The sequence below is a fragment of the Erpetoichthys calabaricus genome, chromosome 2 (genome assembly GCF_900747795.2).
Source record: "Erpetoichthys calabaricus chromosome 2, fErpCal1.3, whole genome shotgun sequence".
Classification (NCBI taxonomy): Eukaryota; Metazoa; Chordata; class Cladistia; order Polypteriformes; family Polypteridae; genus Erpetoichthys; species Erpetoichthys calabaricus.
Window position 1 is genome coordinate 331,272,190 of NC_041395.2, and position 20,055 is coordinate 331,292,244.

The window sequence follows — 20,055 nt, forward strand, 5'->3', positions numbered from 1 at the left end:
ACGCTCGTCTAAAAATGCTGAAAGATTATCTTCACGTTACTACCTTCTGTGCAGCTGCTTCCTGAAACGACATGCTGCACAGTGCTTCGCATACTTAAAAGCTCGAAGGGCACGTATTGATTTGTGCTTGAAAAACAAACTCTGTCTCTCTCTATCTCTCTCTCTCTCTCCCTCTCTCTTTGTCTGCTCCTGACGGAGGGGGTGTGAGCTGCCGCCTTCAACAGCTTTGTGCCGCGGTGCTTAGCATACTTAAGCCAAACAGCCCTATTGATTTGTTTACTTTTTTCTATCTCTGTGACATGATCTGCTCCTGATGCGCACTCCTTTGAAGACGAAGATATGTTTGCATTCTTTTAATTGTGAGACGGAACTGTCATCTCTGTCTTGTCATGGAGCACAGTTTAAACTTTTGAAAAAAGACAAATGTTTGTTTGCAGTGTTTGAATAACGTTCCTGTCTCTCTACAACCTCCTGTGTTTCTGTGCAAATCTGTGACCCAAGCATGACAATATAAAAATAACCATATAAACATATGGTTTCTACTTCGCGGATTTTCTTATTTTGCGGGTGGCTCTGGAACGCAACCCCCGCGATGGAGGAGGGATTACTGTATATCAAAACCTTAAACATCCATCCATCCATTGTCCAACCCGCTGAATCCGAACACAGGGTCACGGGGGTCTGCTGGAGCCAATCCCAGCCAACACAGGGCACAAGGCAGGAACCAATCCTGGGCAGGGTGCCAACCCACCGCAGACCTTAAACATTATCTCCAATATTTCTTATTGAAAAGTCGTATGGCACTAGGAAGAAAGGAGTTTCTGGAGCGATGTGTGTGGGTTTTCAAATTATTATTATGTTTGGTATCATTCCTTTTAGGATTTATCAAACTTTAATGTGATGTTGTTAGATTTTCAGATTCTTATTCCATTTTCAAATTATGAACTAAAAACTATCAAGAACTCACGTTCTGCGAGACGAGACAGTATATATATGCAGTCAACATATATATATGGTTTCAACCATATACTGTATATATGGTTGAAAATAATTTTTCTGTCAAATAATGCAAAGAGTACGCGACACGTGTTTCGCCCTAATTCTGGGCTAATCAGGCGTACACACTCACTGCACTCCCTCTCTGGAATCGAACCTCGGCGCTAGAGGCGAAGCCCCTAACGTTGCGCCACGGCGAGTGGTTCGTTCATTTGACATCCGCCATGGTGCCCTCTTTCAGTTGCGAGAAGCAGATCATAGAATGGTTGAAAATAGTTTTACTGTCAAATAATGCAAAGAGTACGCGACACATGTTTCGCCCTAATTTGTCCGAGGTTCGATTCCCGAGAGGGAGTGCAGTGAGTGTGTACGCCTGATGAGCCCAGAATTAGGGCAAAACACATGTCGCGTACTCTTTGCATTATTTGACAGTAAACTATTTTCAACCATTCTATGATCTGCTTCTCGCAACTGAAAGAGGGCACCATGGCGGATGTTAGCCGACTTGCTCACCAACCACAAGCGTTACCTGGTAGGTAACCACCCATACAATCAGATTGTGATTCAGACTACGAATGTCATGAATATATATATATATATATATATATGCATATATATATTGTGGGATATGGCCGGCCATAATAATAATACCCCAAGGCTGCTAGATGGAGCCCTCCTTGCAACATGGAGATGCCCCAAATTCCAGCAGGGCATCATGGACTATGGAGTTCTAATACACAGCCCTGCTGGATAACATCAGGGCCGCCAGGGGACGCTGCAGGGAGACACAGACAAGTTTATTTTCTATACAGCCCGGAAGTAAATCCTAGTCACATGGTTGAAAGAAATAAAATGCTTCCGGGCTGATGAAGAAAAGAAGTTTTTACCTGACCCGGAAATGATAGAAAGTCACATGGTCTGAGGGACAGAAACACTTCCAGGTCACGGACTATAAAGGACTCTGGGAAATCCCAGACGGACGAGCTGAGCTGGGTGGAAGGGTGGCAACGCGTCTGGGAGTGGAGGATTGTGATTAGTGATTATTGATTTATTAAGTATTGTGGAGTGGAGGGTGCTTTGTGCACATTTATTATCTTATTATTATAATAAATAACATTTTGGATTTTTATCTGGTGTCTGACGTTTGGTCTGAGGGTTCAAGAGGTCAAGGGGACCTGTAAACTGTCAGAATATATATATATATATATATATATATATATGCAGTCAAGTCCGAAAGTATTTGCACAGTTACAATATTTTCATAATTTTTGCTCTGTACGTCAATGAATTCAATTACCGTATATACTTGCGTTTAAGTTCTCCCACGGATAAGTCAGGGCTTGATTTTATCGTATAATTTCCGGTATTTATAATGTCAGTTGTATAAGTCAAATGTGGAAAACTCACACTATTGGTCCAAGAGATTATGATATGCTAATACCCACCTGAGAGAGTAACCACAGAGCACACGGCCTTTTGTTTTCTATGTATTGTGCCTACGTGACCACACGGTGATACCCGAACTATTCCAAAGCAACGTTTGCACTGTTTTGTGTTTTTTGTATCTCACCCCCTCATACACCTTTTTTCGTAAGAGCATCCCTTATCTACGATGGAGCGTTCGATCAGAAGAAAATATGAAGCTGGTTTTAAATTAAATGTCGTTGAAGTGGCGAAAGAAATTGGTAACTACACTGCTGCAACAAAATTCAATGTGTCTGAGAAACTGATGTGAGATTGGAGGAAGCGAAAAGATGTAAAAAAAATTAATTAATTAAGTGTATTTTTAAATGGGTGTATAAGTCAGGGTCTGATTTTATGATCGATTTTTTGGGTTTCAACACCCAACTTATACGCGAGTGTATACGGTAGTCATTACGTAGTACTTGGAAAGTGAATACATTACAGTAAAGTGTTAGAGTTTATTGCAATATCATAATGCATTATTATTTCTTTCATTAATAGAGGCCTACACTCAGAGGCCACTTTATTAGGTACAACACAATTATTTAATAATAATTAATTCATTAATTCATTATTAATAATAATTAATGTGAATTTCCCCTTGGGATTAATAAAGTATCTATCTATCTATCTATCTATCTATCTATCTATCTATCTATCTATCTATCTATCTATCTATCTATCTATCTATCTATCTAATCAACCAATCACATAGCAGCAACGCAATGCATTTTGGCCTGTAGACATTGACAAGATGACCTGCTGAAGTTCAAACCGAGCATCAGAATGGGGAAGAAAGGGAACTGAAGTGACTTTGAGTGTGGCCTGGTTGTTAGTGCCAGACGGGATGGTCTGAGTATTTCAGAAACTGCTGATCTACTGGCATTTTTATGCACAACCATCTCTAGGGTTTACAGGGAATGGTCTGGAAAAGGGAAAATATCAGTGAGCGGCAGTTCTCTGGGTGAAAATGTCTTGTTGATGCGAGAGGTTGGAGGAGAATGGCCAGACTGATCTGAACTGGTAGAAAGGCAACAGGAACTCAAATAAGCACTCGTTACAACCGAGGTGTGCAGAAGGGCATTTCTAACCACACAACACGTCAATCCTTGAAGCAGGTGGGCTACAGCAGCAGGAGACCACAGCAGGTGCCACTCTTGTCAGATAAGAACAGGCAAATAGGACTTCAATTCTCACGGGCTCACCAAAATTGGACAACAGAAGATTGGGAAAACATTGCCTGGTCTGATGAGCCTCGATTTCTGCTGTGACATTCGGATAGTAGGATCAGAATTTGGCATCAACAACATGAAAGCAGGGATCCATCCTGCCTTGTATCAATGGTTCAGGCTACTGGTGGTGGTGTAATGGTGTGGGGGGTATTTTCCAGGCACACTTTGGGCCCTTTAGTGCCAACTGAGCATCATTTAAATGTCACAGCCTACCTGAGTGTTGTTGCTGATCACGTCCATCCCTTTGTGACCGCAGTGTCCCCATCTTCTGGTGGCTACTTCCAGCAGGAGAAAGCGTCATGTCACAAAGCTAAGATCACCTCTTACTGGTTTCTTGAACATGACGATGAGTTCACTGGGCTCAAATGGCCTCCACAGTCACCAGAACTCAATCCAATAAAGCACCTTTGGGATGTGGTGGAATAGGAGATTTGCATTGTGGATGTGCAGACAACAAATCTGCAGCAACTCTGATGCTATCACGTCAATGTGGACCACAATCCCTGAGGAATGTTTCCAGCACCTTGGTGAATCCATGCCATGAAGAATGACATCGGTTCTATGGGCAAAAGGGGGTCCAACCCGGTACTAGCCAGGCGTACCCAATAAAGTGGCCGCTGAGTGTATCGTACTCCTTCCTGGATTTAAACACCACGAGAGTTTCGCTCGTGACAAACTCTCACTTTGAAGTTTTTCTTCTTCAGTTAAATATCTACAGAAAATGATTTCTTTGGATTTTGGAAAAGTATTGTTACTGCATAAGAGTTCACATTAGAAATTCTGAATGGATAAATATGTGGGCAAATAGTTTGGTATGGAGAAAATTAGGATGTCTGAATACTTTTGTACGTCACTGCATTTTATACGTTTTCACTGCATGATAGATGATGCATGGAGGGTGCATGGGAGTTCGCCCAACCAGTCTACATGTGTTTTGTGGACTTGGAAAAGGCATTCGACTGTGTCCCTCGGGAATCCTGTGGGGGGTGCTCCGAGAGTATGGAGTACCAGCCCCCCTGATAAGGGCTGTTCGGTCCTTGTACAACTGGTGTCAGAGCTTGGTCCGCATTGCTGGCAGTAAGTCAAACCCGTTTCCAGTGAGAGTTGGACTCCGCCAGGGCTGCCCTTTGTCACCGATTCTGTTCATAACTTTTATGGACAGAATTTCTAGGCACAGCCAGGGTGTTGAGGGGGTCTGGTTTGGTGGACTCAGGATTGGGTCACTGCTTTTTGCAGATGATGTTGTCGTGTTTGCTTCATCAGGCCGTGATCTTCAGCTCTCTCTGGATCGGTTCGCAGCTGAGTGTGAAGCGGCTTGGATGGGAATCAGCACCTCCAAATCCGAGACCATGGTCCTCAGCCAAAAAAGGGTGGAGTGCCCTCTCAGGGTGGTAGTGAGATCCTGCCTCAAGTGGAGGAGTTCAAGTATCTCGGGGTCTTGTTCACGAGTGAGGGAAAAATGGAGCGTGAGATCGGTGGATCGGTGCGGCGTCTGCAGTAATGCAGGCTCTGCATCAGTCTGTCGTGGTGAAAAAGGAGCTGAGCCATAAGGCAAAGCTCTCAATTTACCAGTCGATCTATGTTCCTACCCTCACCTATGGTCATGAGCTATGGGTAGTGACCGAAAGAACGAGATCGCGAATACAAGCGGCTGAAATGAGTTTCCTCCGCAGGGTGTCTGGGCTCTCCATTAAAGATAGGGTGAGAAGCTCAGTCATCCGGGAGGGGCTCAGAGTAGAGCCGCTGCTCCTCCGCATCGAGAGGAGTCAGATGAGGTGGCTCGGGCATCTGATCAGGATGCCTCCTGGACGCCTCCCTGGTGAGGTGTTCCGGGCATGTCCAACCGGGAGGAGGCCCCGGGGAAGACCCAGGACATGCTGGAGGGACTATGTCTTCCGGCTGGCCTGGGAACACCTCGGGATTCTCCCGGAAGAGCTAGAAGAAGTGGCCGGGGAGAGGGAAGTCTGGGCATCTCTGCTCAAGCTGCTGCCCCTGCAACCCGACCTTGGATAAGCAGAAGAGGATGGATGGACTGCATGATAATTGAAGGGGCAGCAGCATCCTTGCTCTGTTAGTTGTTGGCTGCCATTCCATCACCAGACGTAACATCGACACTCGAGGAGGTGACAGCCGGTCATTGGATTCCACTGTGGAAACACGAAAACTCCACAGTCCAGATGCTCTTGTATTCCTGCGGCCCCCCTGAAGTGCTGCTGCTTCTGCTGCTGCGGTTGATGGCCCTAATTTTACCTGCTTGTTCTATTTTGGTCAGCCTTTGGGAGATGTTAATATTATGTAGCCACATTTCACATTTCCATTCTCTGTGTTCATTATGATTTTCGCCTTTGGCGTCACAAAGATCCTGGCAGAGAACAGAGCTGTGCCTCAGCCACCTGGGTTGCGCCAACCTTGCCTCTGGGAAAAAAAAAAAAAACACAAGTGTCTAATGAGGAGAACAATACAGAGGAGAAGAGAAAGCGCTTGAGGCGCAGGCTGACTCATCTCTTGTCTCGCGCTCGCTGCTCCTCAACAGCTCACCCCAGGGTCCCCTTTAGCTGTAAACGTTCAGGTTCAATATCTTTGAGTCCGGGTGGGCGCCAGGGCAGAAAGGAGAGGGGAGAAAATGGACATTTACACATGAATAATTCTTGAAAAGCTTATTATTCTTTTTTTTTTATTACACAGGAGAACACTAGGAATGCCCAAAAGCAACCCCCCTGTGATCCTCAAGTAATCCCCCCAGGGTCAGTGGTGTTAGTCCGAGACCCATTATGAGCTGGACCAGTGCCTGTCAGGGTCAGTCCCGTGGGCCACGTCTGGTTGTGGCTTTTCTTACCAACCAGATTCTTCTTTTGACTGGACTCCTACTCAGGGCCAGCTCTACCATTTAGGTGAACTGGGGCAGCAAAACTGGAGGTGGGGGGGTGACATATAAATTACAGGTGGAGTGCTGGCTCTGAGGCTAGGCATCTGTACTGGCAATCGGAAGGTTGCCGGTTCGAATCCTGTAAATGCCAGTAGGGACTCTGCTCTGTTGGGCCCTTGAGCAAGGCCCTTAACCTGCAATTGCTGAGCGCTTATACAAAGAATTATTATTATATGACATATGGTGACATTCAGACTCAGGACGACTGTCTGATTCCCATTAGTCTAATCATGTTGTTTAGTATTAATGTCCAATGACCTACACAAGCCACCACTATTACGGGTGGTCTTCCAAACCTTACTGGGGGGCAAAAAAACAGATGGTAATAATAATAATCCTCAAACTGGCATAACATAGGACACACAGATGCAGCAAAATAAAATGAAACAATCAAAAAAGGCAACAGGACTGCATCCAATCAAGGCTGTTTTAATCCAGATTCTAACCACTGAAACTTGTGTTGATGCTGAGCAAATATCAGTCAGTCAGTCATTTTCCAACCCACTATATCCTAACACAGGGGTCTGCTGGAGCCAATCCCACCCAGCACAGGGTGCAAGGAAGGAACAAATCCCGGGGCAGGGTGTCAGCCTACCACAGGGCACACAAACACACAGCAATAACACACTAGGGTTAGGATCACCAATGCACCTAACCTGCATGTCTTTGGACTGTGGGAGGAAACCCACACAGACACAGGGAGAACATGCAAACTCCACGCAGGGAGGACCTGGGAAGCGAACCCAGGTCTCCTTACTGCGAGGCAGCAGTGCTACCACTGTGCCACCGTGAGCAAATATCGCTCTCCGTTATTCACCACCATCTATGACGTTCACTCTTGGCACACTATACAGTACATGTCCTCCACAGGCCGTCTCTCGCTGGTAAAACTCAATGAGGTTGTGCATCGATTGACTGCATAATTTGCATATCTTAGAGAAGATGTGGTAAATAGGAATCATCGGTAAATATTTATGGATATTTTTCCTTCAATCTCATTGAATTCTGTCATCATATTACTCAATTTATTTTTGTAACATAAATGAAATGTATATATTTATGGAACTACCTTGGTAAAACTGTAACTAAATAAGGCTGATGGTTTAAATGAACACCTACAAAGCTTAATAGTAGTTTAAATGTTTTAATTAGAAAATGGAAACTTTTCCCAGAGAACCTTTAGCCAGTGTGACCGACCGCCAGGGCACTTACCTGGCCGGGACGCCTTTCGACACAGAAGGACCGGGGGGGTGGGTTTATTGCAGATATTGTCTTCCCCAGACCGATAAAGGTCAGCCCCCTTGGCTTACAGTGGGGCCATGGGTTTGGAGCATGGAAGCTCAACCCTGCTAGGGCCTGTGGCCACCACCCAGGGGGTGCCTGTACGTTTACAGGGTCCTGTTTGGCAGCACTTCTTCCACACCAGGAAGTTCTGCCAGAAGAAGATTGTTGGGCATCTGGAGTTTTTCCGGTGTTTATGTTTGTGATGTGCCATCTGTTGGAATGACAAATGTAATGCATATGTCTAGGTTATATGCTGTTTAGTATGGGATTCCTAAAAGCAGTGTTAATGTTTGCAGTAATAAAATACATTACTATGTATGTTTGTGATCTGTGGTGGGCTGGTGCCCTGCCAGGAGTTTGTTTCCTGCCTTGCGCCTTGTGTTGGCTGGGATTGGTTCCAGCAGACCCCCGTGACCTTTTAGTTAGGATATAGCAGGTTGGATAATGAATGGATGGATGGATGTTTGTGATGCTCCATCCGTTGGAATGACAAATGCAGTACTTATGCCACTGTTATATGCTATTTGGCATGGGATTCTTAAAAGCAGTGTTAATGTTTGTGATGCTCCATCTGTTGGAATGGAAAATGCAGTACTTATGTCACTGTAATATGCTATTTGGTATGGGATTCCTAAAAGCCGTGTTAATGTTTGTGATGCTCCATCTATTTTTTTATCTAAAAAAAAAAAAAATGTGAATTTCCCCTTGGGATTAATAAAGATAGATAAAGATAGATAAATCTATCTATCATGTAATTTTATAATTATTATATAGTGCCTTTCCATATCTATCTATCTATTATATGGTGCCTTCCATATCTATCTATCTATCTATCTATCTATCTATCTATCTATCTATCTATCTATCTATCTATCTATCTATTATATAGTGCCTTTCATATCTATCTATCTATCTATCTATCTAACTATTATATAGTGCCTTTCATATCTATCTATCTATCTATCTATCTATCTATCTATCTATCTATCTGTCTATCTATCTATCTATCTATCTATCTATCTATCTATCTATCTATCTATCATGTAATTTTATAATTATTATATAGTGCCTTTCCATATCTATCTATCTATTATATAGTGCCTTTCATATCTATCTATCTATCTATCTATCTATCTATCTATCTATCTATCTATTATATAGTGCCTTTCATATCTATCTATCTATCTATCTATCTATCTATCTATCTATCTATCTATCTATCTATCTATCTATCTATCTATCTATCTATCTATCTATCTATCTGTTGGAATGACAAATGCAGTACTTATGTCACTTTTATATGCTATTTGGTATGGGATTCTTAAAAGCAGTGTTAATGTTTGTGATGCTCCATCTGTTGGAATAACAAATGCAGTACTTATGTCACTGTTATATGCTATTTGGCATGGGATTCTTAAAAGCCATGTTAATGTTTGTGATGCTCCATCTATTTTTTTATCTAAAAAAAAAAATTAAAAAAAAATGTGAATTTCCCCTTGGGATTAATAAAGTATCTATCTATCTATCTATCTATCTATCTATCTATCTATCTATCTATCTATCTATCTATCTATCTATCTATATATCTATCTATCTATCTATCTATCTATCTATCTATCTGTTGGAATGACAAATGCAGTACTTATGTCACTGTTATATGCTATTTGGTATGGGATTCTGCAAAGCAGTGTTAACGTTTGTGATTCGCCATCTGCTGGAATGACAAAAGTAGTGCATTTTATTGCTACAAAGGTTAGTGATAACCCATCTGTTGGAATGGCAGAGACTAGGAACCAGACAGACACACAGACACTTATTCTTTCATTAAGGAGGAAAAGATACTAGAGAATGAAAAATGTAAGTAAACAGACAAACAGATGAATGTTTACAGGGTTCAAAGGCTCAGGGTCATCCACAAAAGCTATTGGTTTCAGGCAGCTCTGTTGTAAGTTCTCCTGAACTATCAACTTGTCTTTATCTTTACAGTGCAGGAATCGGACGGACTGGCTGTTTCATTGCCACCTCCATTTGCTGTAAGCAGCTCAAGAACGAAGGCGTCGTGGATATCCTAAAGACAACCTGCCAGCTGCGCTTGGACCGGTAAGACTGTGGCGTCCTGCCTCGGTGCTTTTTGTCGTATCAGAGAATAAACGGCAAGCAGTGAGAGTCAGGAGGTCTTTGAATAAAGGTGTCATCATTCTGGTAAGTCAGATGACAGGTGCAGTGTGCCAATGCAATATAAATGAGGAACACAAGGAGCCAGAGGGTAGTAGTGGAGCTGGGTGGGGGTCAGGGAATGTTCCTGAGGCGTAAGGCCGGCACCCCAATTAAGGCGAATTAGGAGGTTGACTACGGGACAGATCATAAAGGGGTGGGTGGGGGGGACCCAGCCGCATGGGTTAGGTATCGAACAGTCATTTGGTACACTAAAAAGCTAGTACGGGCACTGCTGAGGCGTCAGACAGACGGCCATCGCGGATTCTCTCCTGACTAAGAGCGCAGGCAGCTGATCGTCCCTGTTAAAACGAAGTCTTCTCTTTGTCTTTTCCAGAGGAGGGATGATCCAGACCTGCGAGCAGTACCAGTTTGTCCACCACGTCCTCAGCCTGTATGAAAAGCAACTGTCTTGCCAAGTAGAGGAATAAGAAGCAGCAGGGCAGCCGCCTTCTTCTACAGCCAAAGGGATTTCTGGGAAAAGGACTCAAACGCAGCCGGCTTCTTGGTGAACGACAGTCATCCACAGAGACTTGACCGGGGGTGTGGACCCCAAAGCTTCTCATCGTCTTCGTTTTACACTCTCATGACAAGTGAGGTGGACAGCAAGAGGGTCACCAGATGGCTTTATCTAAGAGACGAGAGTCCTCCATCGTACTAGATGACACAGAAGAGAATCAATGCTTTCTTTTTTCTATTTCTTTTTCTTTTTGTTTCACTCTCCCTGCGTAATGCTTCTGATTTGATTGAAAAAGAAAAATACGCTTTGTCAAAGTGAGGCGTAGACGAGGAACAGGGACAGAGATGAAGACCTGCTTTTGAGGTGCACAAATGATGTCTCCCCAGTCATGGCAAGAAAACAACCAAACTTTTAGAAGAACAAGAGATGAAAAAATTAATTAATTAATTAAAGATTCTTTTTTATTTTTTTTTTGGTGGAGGATTTCATTCGAGACCCTTCTGCCCTCCATACTCCAAGAAGACCGCACTGCATGGATGTGATTACGCGAGCAAAGGCGGTCCGTGACGGGAAGGTGACGGGCGGGTCGAGGAGGACACTTGCTGTCATTTTGAGAATTTCTTTAAGCTGCGTCATCTGCATTTCCGCCTGAACTTGGTCGACTTGCACACAATGGCCTTACTCTGTGTTTGTCTGTCTGCTTCCCTCATGCTGCACACTCCAGAGGCTTTGCAGCGCCAGGCAGGCCATGCTGCCAATTTGTAACGTCCAAGAAAGTAGAAAAAAAAAAATATGTAGAAAAAGCAACAAATGTTGTTTTATGTAGCACCTTTCATTGTGAATGCCATCCCAAACGTATTGTCAGTGGGCTACCTGGCTCGTTCAGGGGTCCCCCAATGTGACGAGTCGAGGGTTTGAACCTGCCAGCCCCTTACAGCAGTTACCACCAACCCTGTTGCAATTTGTGGCCACTGATTGGACTGCAGACTTTATGGACATTAACGGTTTCACCCAATCAGATTCCAGCTTTTTGGGGATCCAACAAAAATAAATAAAAATAAAAACACATGGAACCCAACTTAGTGAAGATTCTCCGATATCGTACTGACACCAGTTCTGATTTTCGGTGCTCAGACAACTTTGTGGATCTCCATTCCAAAACAGAACTGATTCTGAAAGGTGCAAAGCTGCAGACGGTGTGGACAAAACCAGTCTCACCAGATCGGGGGTCCGATTTGTGTGTCTAAAACACACACGTGGAACACAACCTTGGGGACTTCCATTCCAGAGCGACGATGATTCGGAGAATGCGGGCTGATTGTTTGCGTCGACACAACCAGTGTCACCTGACCCACTTCTGATTTTTTTTTTTTGGACACACCCAGCATTGATGGGACTTTCCAGCTGTGTACACATCAAAAAAATACATGGAATACAACTATGGGAACCCTGGTTCCGGAAGAATAGCAATTCTAACAATATCAATGCCGCCGGGTTCATGTGACTCAGTTTCTCGTTTCTCTTTAACGTATCCAAATGTTTCTCTTTACTGTGTAAATGGCAAAAAAAAAAAAATTATAACATTGAATCCAACCTGGTAGACGTCTGTTCAATCCATCTCTCCGTCCATTTTCAAACCTGCTTATCCTGAGTAGACTCGCAAGGCAGCTATAGCCTATCACAGCAAGCATCATGTGCCGGGTGTGGAAGAAAATTATGAATACAGACACCCCAAACCCCACTGGAATGCCTCGATTTAAGCAATAAAACACAGGCAGGAGAAAGCGTCAATCGTTATTCTTTATCTAAATCTCCGAAGAGGTAACAAGTGCATTATATGTTAGCCACATGCTACAAAGAAAAAAAGTGTCCTCTGCGCTATATTTATACAATTCATTGATTAGGTCACTTCTCAAAAAAAGGAATCCATCCATCCATTACCCAACCTGCTATATCCTAACTACAAGGTCACGGGCTCTGCTGGAGCAAATCCCAGCCAACACAGGGCACAAGGCAGGAAACAAATCCGGGCAGGGCACCAACCCACTGCAGGATACACACACACACACACACCAACAATTTAGGATCGCCAGTGCACCTAAGCTGCATGTCTTTGGACTATGGGAGGAAACCCATGGAGACACAGGGAGAACATGCAAACTCCACACAGGGAGGACCCGGCAAGTGAACCCGGGTCTCCTAACTGTGAGGCAGCAGTGCTACCCAGTGCACCACCCTACAATAAAAGTAATAAAGTATAATATGACATATAACTGCATCACAATCAAAAGAAATGGTGCCAAAGGGGTTATCTGAGACTTAAACAAATGTGAAGGGTGCCAAATATCAAAAGCAGTGTTTATATGCCAACACACAGAAGGAAGGGATGAGTATAGGAAAAGCATGAAAAAAAACCATAGGAAAAAACAAGGCAGATTCTGCTACAGAACCAGACAGATAGATAGATACTTTATTAATCCCAAGGGGAAATTCACATAATAATAATAATAATTCTTTGCATTTATATAGCGCTTTTTTCACTACTCAAAGCACTCAGCAATTGCAGGTTAAGGGCCCAACAAAGCAGAGTCCCTATTGGCATTTACGGGATTCGAACCGCCAAGCTTCTGAGTGCCAGTGCAAATTGCTAGCCTCAGAGCCACCACTCCACCAGTTACTCATACACATACTCCAGCAGCAGTATACTGATAAAGAACAATATTAAATTAAAGAGTGATAACAATGCAGGTATACAGACAGTCAAGAGTGACTGAAAAGGAGCTCATTTTCTTAAGTAGTGCTTTAGTGCCAGTTTGCAGGAGTTCAGTTTTGTTGCAATTTAATTTTAAAGAGTTCTGCTCCATCCAGGTTATAGATAGATAGATAGATAGATAGATAGATAGATAGATAGATAGATAGATAGATAGATAGATAGATAGATAGATAGATAGATAGATAGATAGATAGATAGATAGATAGATACTTTATTAATCCCAAGTGGAAATTCACATACTCCAGCAGCAGCATACTGATACAAAAAAAAATATTAAATTAAAGAGTAATAATAATGCAGATATAACAGACAGACAATAACTTTGTATGATGTTAACGTTTACCCCCCCGGGCGGAATTGAAGAGTCGCATAGTGTGAGGGAGGAACGATCTCCTCAGTCTGTCAGTGGAGCAGGACGGTGACAGCAGTCTGTCGCTGAAGCTGCTCCTCTGTCTGGAGATGATCCTGTTCAGTGGATTCTCCATGATTGACAGGAGTCTGCTCAGTGCCCGTCACTCTGCCACAGATGTCAAGATGTCCAGCTCCGTACCTACAATAGAGCCTGCCTTCCTCACCAGTTTGTCCAGGCGTGAGGCGTCCTTCTTCTTAATGCTGCCTCCCCAGCACACCACCGCGTAGAAGAGGGCGCTCGCCACAACCGTCTGGTAGAACGTCTGCAGCATCTTATTGCAGATATTGAAAGACACCAGCCTTCTAAGGAAGTATAGTCGGCTCTGTCCTCTCTTGCACAGAGCATCAATATTGGCAGTCCTGTCCAATTTATCACCCAGCTGCACTCCCAGGTATTTATAGGTTTGCACCCTCTGCACACAGTCACCTCTGATGATCACGGGGTCCATGAGGGGTCTGGTCCTCCTAAAATCCACTACCAACTCCTTGGTTTTGCTGGTGTTCAGTTGTAGGTGGTTTGAGTCGCACCATTTGACAAAGTCCTTGATTAGGTCCCTATACTCCTCCTCCTGCCCACTCCTGATGCAGCCCACGACAGCAGTGTCATCAGCGAACTTTTGCACGTGGCAGGACTCCGAGTTGTATTGGAAGTCCGATGTATATCGGCTGAACAGGACCGGAGAAAGTACAGTCCCCTGCGGCGCTCCTATGCTGCTGACCACAATGTCAGACGTGCAGTTCCCAAGACGCACATACTGAGGTCTATCTTTAAGATAGTCCACGATCCATGCCACTAGGTATGAATCTACTCCCATCTCTGTCAGCTTGTCCCTAAGGAGCAGAGGTTGGATGGTGTTGAAGGCGCTAGAGAAGTCCAGAAACATAATTCTTACAGCACCACTGCCTCTGTCCAAGTGGGAGAGGGTTCGGTGTAGCATGTAGATGATGGCATCCTCCGCTCCCACCTTCTCCTGGTATGCGAACTGCAGAGGGTCGAGGGCGTCGCAGACCTCTGGCCTCCGGTGGTGAAGCAGCAGCCGCTCCATGGTCTTCATCACATGTGACGTCAGAGCGACAGGCTGGAAGTCATTCAACTCACTAGGACATGATACCTTTGGGACTGAGGTGATGCAAGATGTTTTCCAAAGCCTCGGGACTCTCCCCTGTTCCATGCTCAGGTTGAAGATGCTCTGTAGGGGACTCCCCAACTCCAACGCTCAGGCCTGCAGTCCTCACTATACAGCCTGTTAATTTCTGTCAACCAAGTAGTTCAGCTGCCTCACTCAGTCATTTTTCCACAACACTAAAACACAACAAACTGTTCCCCCTTCTCTCCTTTTGACCTTCTGTCCGTCCCTCCATGTCTCACATGGAGTCCTCGTGCAGCTCATTTCTCAACCGCAGACACAATGTTCAGGCTGTGTGGTGTAGTGGCTAAGGACCCAGACACCCACCTCTTACTCAATCTATAGCCCTGTATGCACTAAACACGTGTCACTTAATTTGCTTGTAGCGCAACTGTAAAAATATATGAGAAGTGATCAAAATGTATTGAGCCTTAACTCCAAGCGGTATTCTACAATGAAGATTTTAAATGCAGCCGAAGACCATACTTGCATGTCCCTCACAGTCTAGATACAGTAGCTCAATAAAAAGACGGGCAATGAAATGGTTCAGTCAATGACCTAGCATTGAGAGTGAATACAACATCACATGACAAATGGAAGAAACCCCCAGGTGCTGTAGTCAACATGAGTGTCTGCTGAGTGACCCTATAACCTCAGGGTAAACAGTCCGTCAGTCATTATCCAACCTGCTATATCCTAACACAGGGTCACGGGGGTCTGCTGGAGCCAATCCCAGCCAACACAGGGCGCCAGGCAGGAACAAATCCCTGGACAGGGCGCCAACCCACCGCAGGGCACACACACACACACCAAGCACACACTAGGGACACTAGGTCAACACAATTGTTAGTAGGAAGCAAAGACGTTGTCTATGTACAGATCTCTAAGTGATTTAATCTCAAATATTTTCCAGACATTAAAAACTGCTTATGTTTGTGAGAGGGTGGAAAAGGGTGGTTCTCATGTAGAGGAGCCACAGATAAAAGCTTCTTTATCTTAAAATGCTTCCTACATTGGTTCATATTCTGAGTGAGTGTTTCTCAATTCAATTCAATTCTTTATTGTCATGTGTACAAGTACCATATACAGTGAAATGCTTGCTTGCATGTGCCCCCGCAGACAGTGAACATTAACAAAAAAAAACACAATAAATAAATGAATAAAAATAAGTACAGTTGTGCTTGAAAGTTTGTGAACCCTTTAGAATTTTCTATATTTCTGCATAAATATGACCTAAAACATCATCAGATTTTCACTCAAGTCCTAAAAGTAGATAAAGAGAAACCAGTTAAACAAATGAGACAAAAATATTATACTTGGTCATTTTTTTATTAAGGAAAATGATCGAATATTACATATTTGTGAGTGGCAAAAGTATGTGAACCTCTAGGATTAGCAGTTAGTTTGAAGGTGAAATTCAAGTCCGGTGTTTTCAATCAATGGAATGACAATCAGGTGTGAGTGGGTACCCTGTGTTATTTAAAGAGCAGGGATCTATCAAAGTCTGCTCTTCACAACACACGTTTGTCGAAGTGTATCATGGCACAAACAAAGGAGATTTCTGAGGACCTCAAAAAAAGAGTTGTTGATGTTCATCAGGCTGGAAAAGCTTACAAAACCATCTCTAAAGAGTTTGGACTCCACCAATCCACAGTCAGACAGATTGTGTACAAATGGAGGAAATTCAAGACCATTGTTACCCTCTCCAGGAGTGGTCAACCAACAGAGATCACTCCAAGAGCAAGGCGTGTAATAGTCAGCGAGGTCACAAAGGACCCCAGGGTAACTCCTAAGCAACTGAAGGCCTCTCTCACATTGGCTAATGTTCATGTTCATGAGTCCACCATCAGGAGAACACTCAACAACAATGGTGTGCATGGCAGGGTTGCAAGGAGAAAGCCACTGCTCTACAAAAAAAAACATTGCTGCTTGTCTGCAGTTTGCAAAAGATCACGTGGACAAACCAGAAGGCTATTGGAAGAATGTTTTGCGGACGGATGAGACCAAAATAGAACTTTTTGGTTTAAATGAAAAGCATTATGTTTGGAGAAAGGAAAACACTGCATTCCAGCATAAGAACCTTATCCCATCTGTGAAACATGGTGGTGGTAGTATCATGGTTTGGGCCTGTTTTGCTGCATCTGGGCCAGGACGGCTTGCCTTCATTGATGGAACAATGAATTCTGAATTATATCAGAGAAGTCTAAAGGAAAATGTCAGGACATCTGTCCATGAACTGAATCTCAAGAGAAGGTGGGTCATGCAGCAAGACAACAACCCTAAGCACACAAGTCGTTCTACCAAAGAATGGTTAAAGAAGAATAAAGTTAATGTTTTGGACTGGCCAAGTCAAAGTCCTGACCTTCATCCAATCGAAATGTTGTGGAAGGACCTGAAGCGAGCAGTTAATGTGAGGAAAGCCACCAACATCCCAGAGTTGAAGCTGTTCTGTACGGAGGAATGGGCTCAAATTCTTCAAAGCCGGTGTGCAGGACTGATCAACGGTTACAGGAAACGTTTAGTTGCAGTTACTGCTGCAAAGGGGGTCACACCAGATACTGAAAGCAAAGGTTCACATACTTTTGCCACTCACAAATATGTAATATTCAATCATTTTTCTTAATAAATAAATGACCAAGTGTAATATTTCTCATTTGTTTAACTGGTTTCTCTTTATCTACTTTTAGGACTTGAGTGAACATCCGCAGTTTTAGGTCATATTTATGTAGAAATATAGAAAATTCTAAAGGGTTCACAAACTTTCAAGCACAACTGCAAATAAATAAAACCAGAATCCTAGGAATAAACAGCGACAGTGGCAGAAGTGTATGTGCAGGTAGCAGTGGAGGTGACACAAGGTTACTGATTGTTCATGAGTCTAATTCCAGTTGGGTAGAAACTGTTCCTGAACCTGGAGGTGTGCGTCCGAATGGACTTTAGTCGCTTCCCAGATGGGCAGAGGGTGAAAAGTGACAGTGCAGGGTGGCTGGGGTCCGTCTGATACGGTTCACTTTCCTGAGACAGTTTGTAGTGTGGATGTCATGGATCGCAGGGAGCTGTGTGCCCGTGATCTGCTGTACTGTGTTCACCACCCGCTGCAAAGCTCTGCAGTTCTCAACTGAGCAGTTGCTGTACCAGAATGTGATGCATCCTGTCAGGATGGATTCCACAGTACACCTGCACAGGGTTGTGGGGGACATCCGGGCCTTACTCAGTCTCCTGAGGAAGTAGAGGCGTTGTTGGGCTTTCTTGACTACTGCCACAGTGTCACTTGACCATTTAAGGTCATCAGTGAGGGTGACTCCAAGGAACCTAAAGCTGCTGACCTGCTCCACAGCCTCACCTCCGATGTAGATGGGGCTCTGCTCTGTTGCCTGTTTGCAGAAATCCACAATCATCTCCTTAGTTTTACCAACGTTGAGGGTGAGGTTGTTGTCCTGACATCATTCTGCCAGGAGTCTGACCTGCTCCCTGTAGACCGTCTCATCGTCCTCGCTGATCAGACCTATTACAGTGGTATTGTCAGCAAACTTGAGGATGGTGTTAGAGCTGTACTTAGCTATGCAGTCATGTGTGTAGAGAGAGTAAAGCAGGGGGCTCAGCACGCTGCCCTGTGGGGTGCCAGTGTTGATGGTGATGATGGAGGAGGTTTTTCCACCAATACGCACTTGCTGAGGTTTGCTGGTGAGGAAGTCCAGTACCCAGTTGCACAGTAAAGAGCTAAGTCCCAGATCCAGGAGTTTAGCGATGAGTTGGGATGGAATGACGGTGTTAAATGCAGAGCTGTAGTCCATAAACAGCAGCCTGGGATAACAGTTCTTGTTCTCCAGATGAGACAGGGTGGTGTGATGTGTTATGAAGATGGCATCCTCAGTGGACCTGTTGCAACGGTAGGCAAACTGGAGGGGGTCCAGACTGTCTGGGATGATGTCCTTGATGTGTTCTAGCACCAGCCTCTCAAAGCACTTCATGGCTATGGGAGTAAGGACAATGGCCTTTACTGTATATATATTATGATCCAGCTGGGTACAAAAACAGGAAACTTGGTACTATAGAAGAATGGTTATGCCATAAATATAACATATGTGAATTTCCCCTTGGGATTAATAAAGTATCTATCTATCTATCTATCTATCTATCTATCTATCTATCTATCTATCTATCTATCTATCTATCTATCTATCTATCTATCTATCTATCTATCTATCTATCTATCTATCTATCTATTTCTCTTAAGGGGTTATATAAAATAACAAGAAATACTGTACATGTATCATAGTGAATAATAAAATAACAGCATCAGCTTTTAAGTATAAGCTCAAAAGGATATGAGACTCAGACACATGCCAGGTGTACATTGGAGCAGGTTCAAATTCAACTCTTACACGGGCAAGAACAACCCCCAGTGTAGGGTGCCATCCCATTGCAGGGTGAATGTAAATGAGAGCCTACTTTGGTACCACCTGGCGTTTCTTGACCAGTGGATCGCAAGCGCGGGTGGGTTTCAAAAAATGAATTGTCATTTAAATCGCATTGGTTCGCAGCGAGTTGCACATGTAAAACCCACCCTGCTGACGATCAGCTCTGATCCCCCCTCCACCCCATGCTCATGACGATCACTCTTGATCACCCAGCACTGACAATCGCACTCAATTCACAAAGTGCTCCCCACACTTTCACCCCCCAATTGTGACAATTCTACTAGGTTCACAAAAGGGACCCCCCTGAATGCTCTGGTGATCACACGCCACTCGAGTCACCAAGTGGGACCACCACAGCCTTGGTAGGTCGCAATGACACTTGCATGGGAAGATGGTGGTCACGACACCAGAAAGGTAGAGAGATTCTGCACGTCGGAATTTTTTTTTATTATCACATGTGTGTGAATCCCAACCTTGTGAATCTCCAATTGGAAAACAGTAAAGATTCTGGGAAGAGAAATTACAGCCACTGTCCCCCAAAACCCAATTCAGATTTTTTTCGGCATACTTGGCATTCATTTCCCCTCTGAAAATAACAAAGAATATAACGTTGTCAGCCTCCATTCCAAATGATCACTCATTTTTAAAATACAACCAGCTAACTAAAATAAATCACGTTTTCTGACATTTCCGGAAATTTTCCGTGTCATATGAAAGCTTATTAGGGTACAGAGGAAAAAAAAGGGA

General features: G+C 43.9%; 1 protein-coding gene and 1 long non-coding RNA gene across 2 annotated transcripts in view; one reads left to right on the forward strand and one right to left on the reverse strand.

Annotated features, from left to right (window-relative positions):
• The window catches only part of ptpn5 (protein tyrosine phosphatase non-receptor type 5), a 181,501-nt gene extending 170,640 nt beyond the window's left edge, over positions 1-10,861 (forward strand). Inside the window, exons 13-14 of the mRNA XM_028796021.2 lie at positions 9,889-10,002; positions 10,454-10,861. Of these exons, the coding sequence (XP_028651854.1) occupies positions 9,889-10,002; positions 10,454-10,547 (208 nt within the window). The 3' untranslated portion in view covers positions 10,548-10,861. The remainder of the gene's footprint in view (positions 1-9,888; positions 10,003-10,453) is intronic.
• Positions 10,862-11,030: 169 nt separating this feature from the next.
• LOC127526774 (uncharacterized) lies at positions 11,031-12,457 on the reverse strand. The gene is made up of 2 exons (XR_007934208.1): positions 11,528-12,457; positions 11,031-11,496 (listed from the first exon to the last, which is right to left on the reverse strand). It is a non-coding gene; the product is annotated as an uncharacterized LOC127526774 (long non-coding RNA).
• Between the last annotated feature and the right edge of the window lie 7,598 nt (positions 12,458-20,055).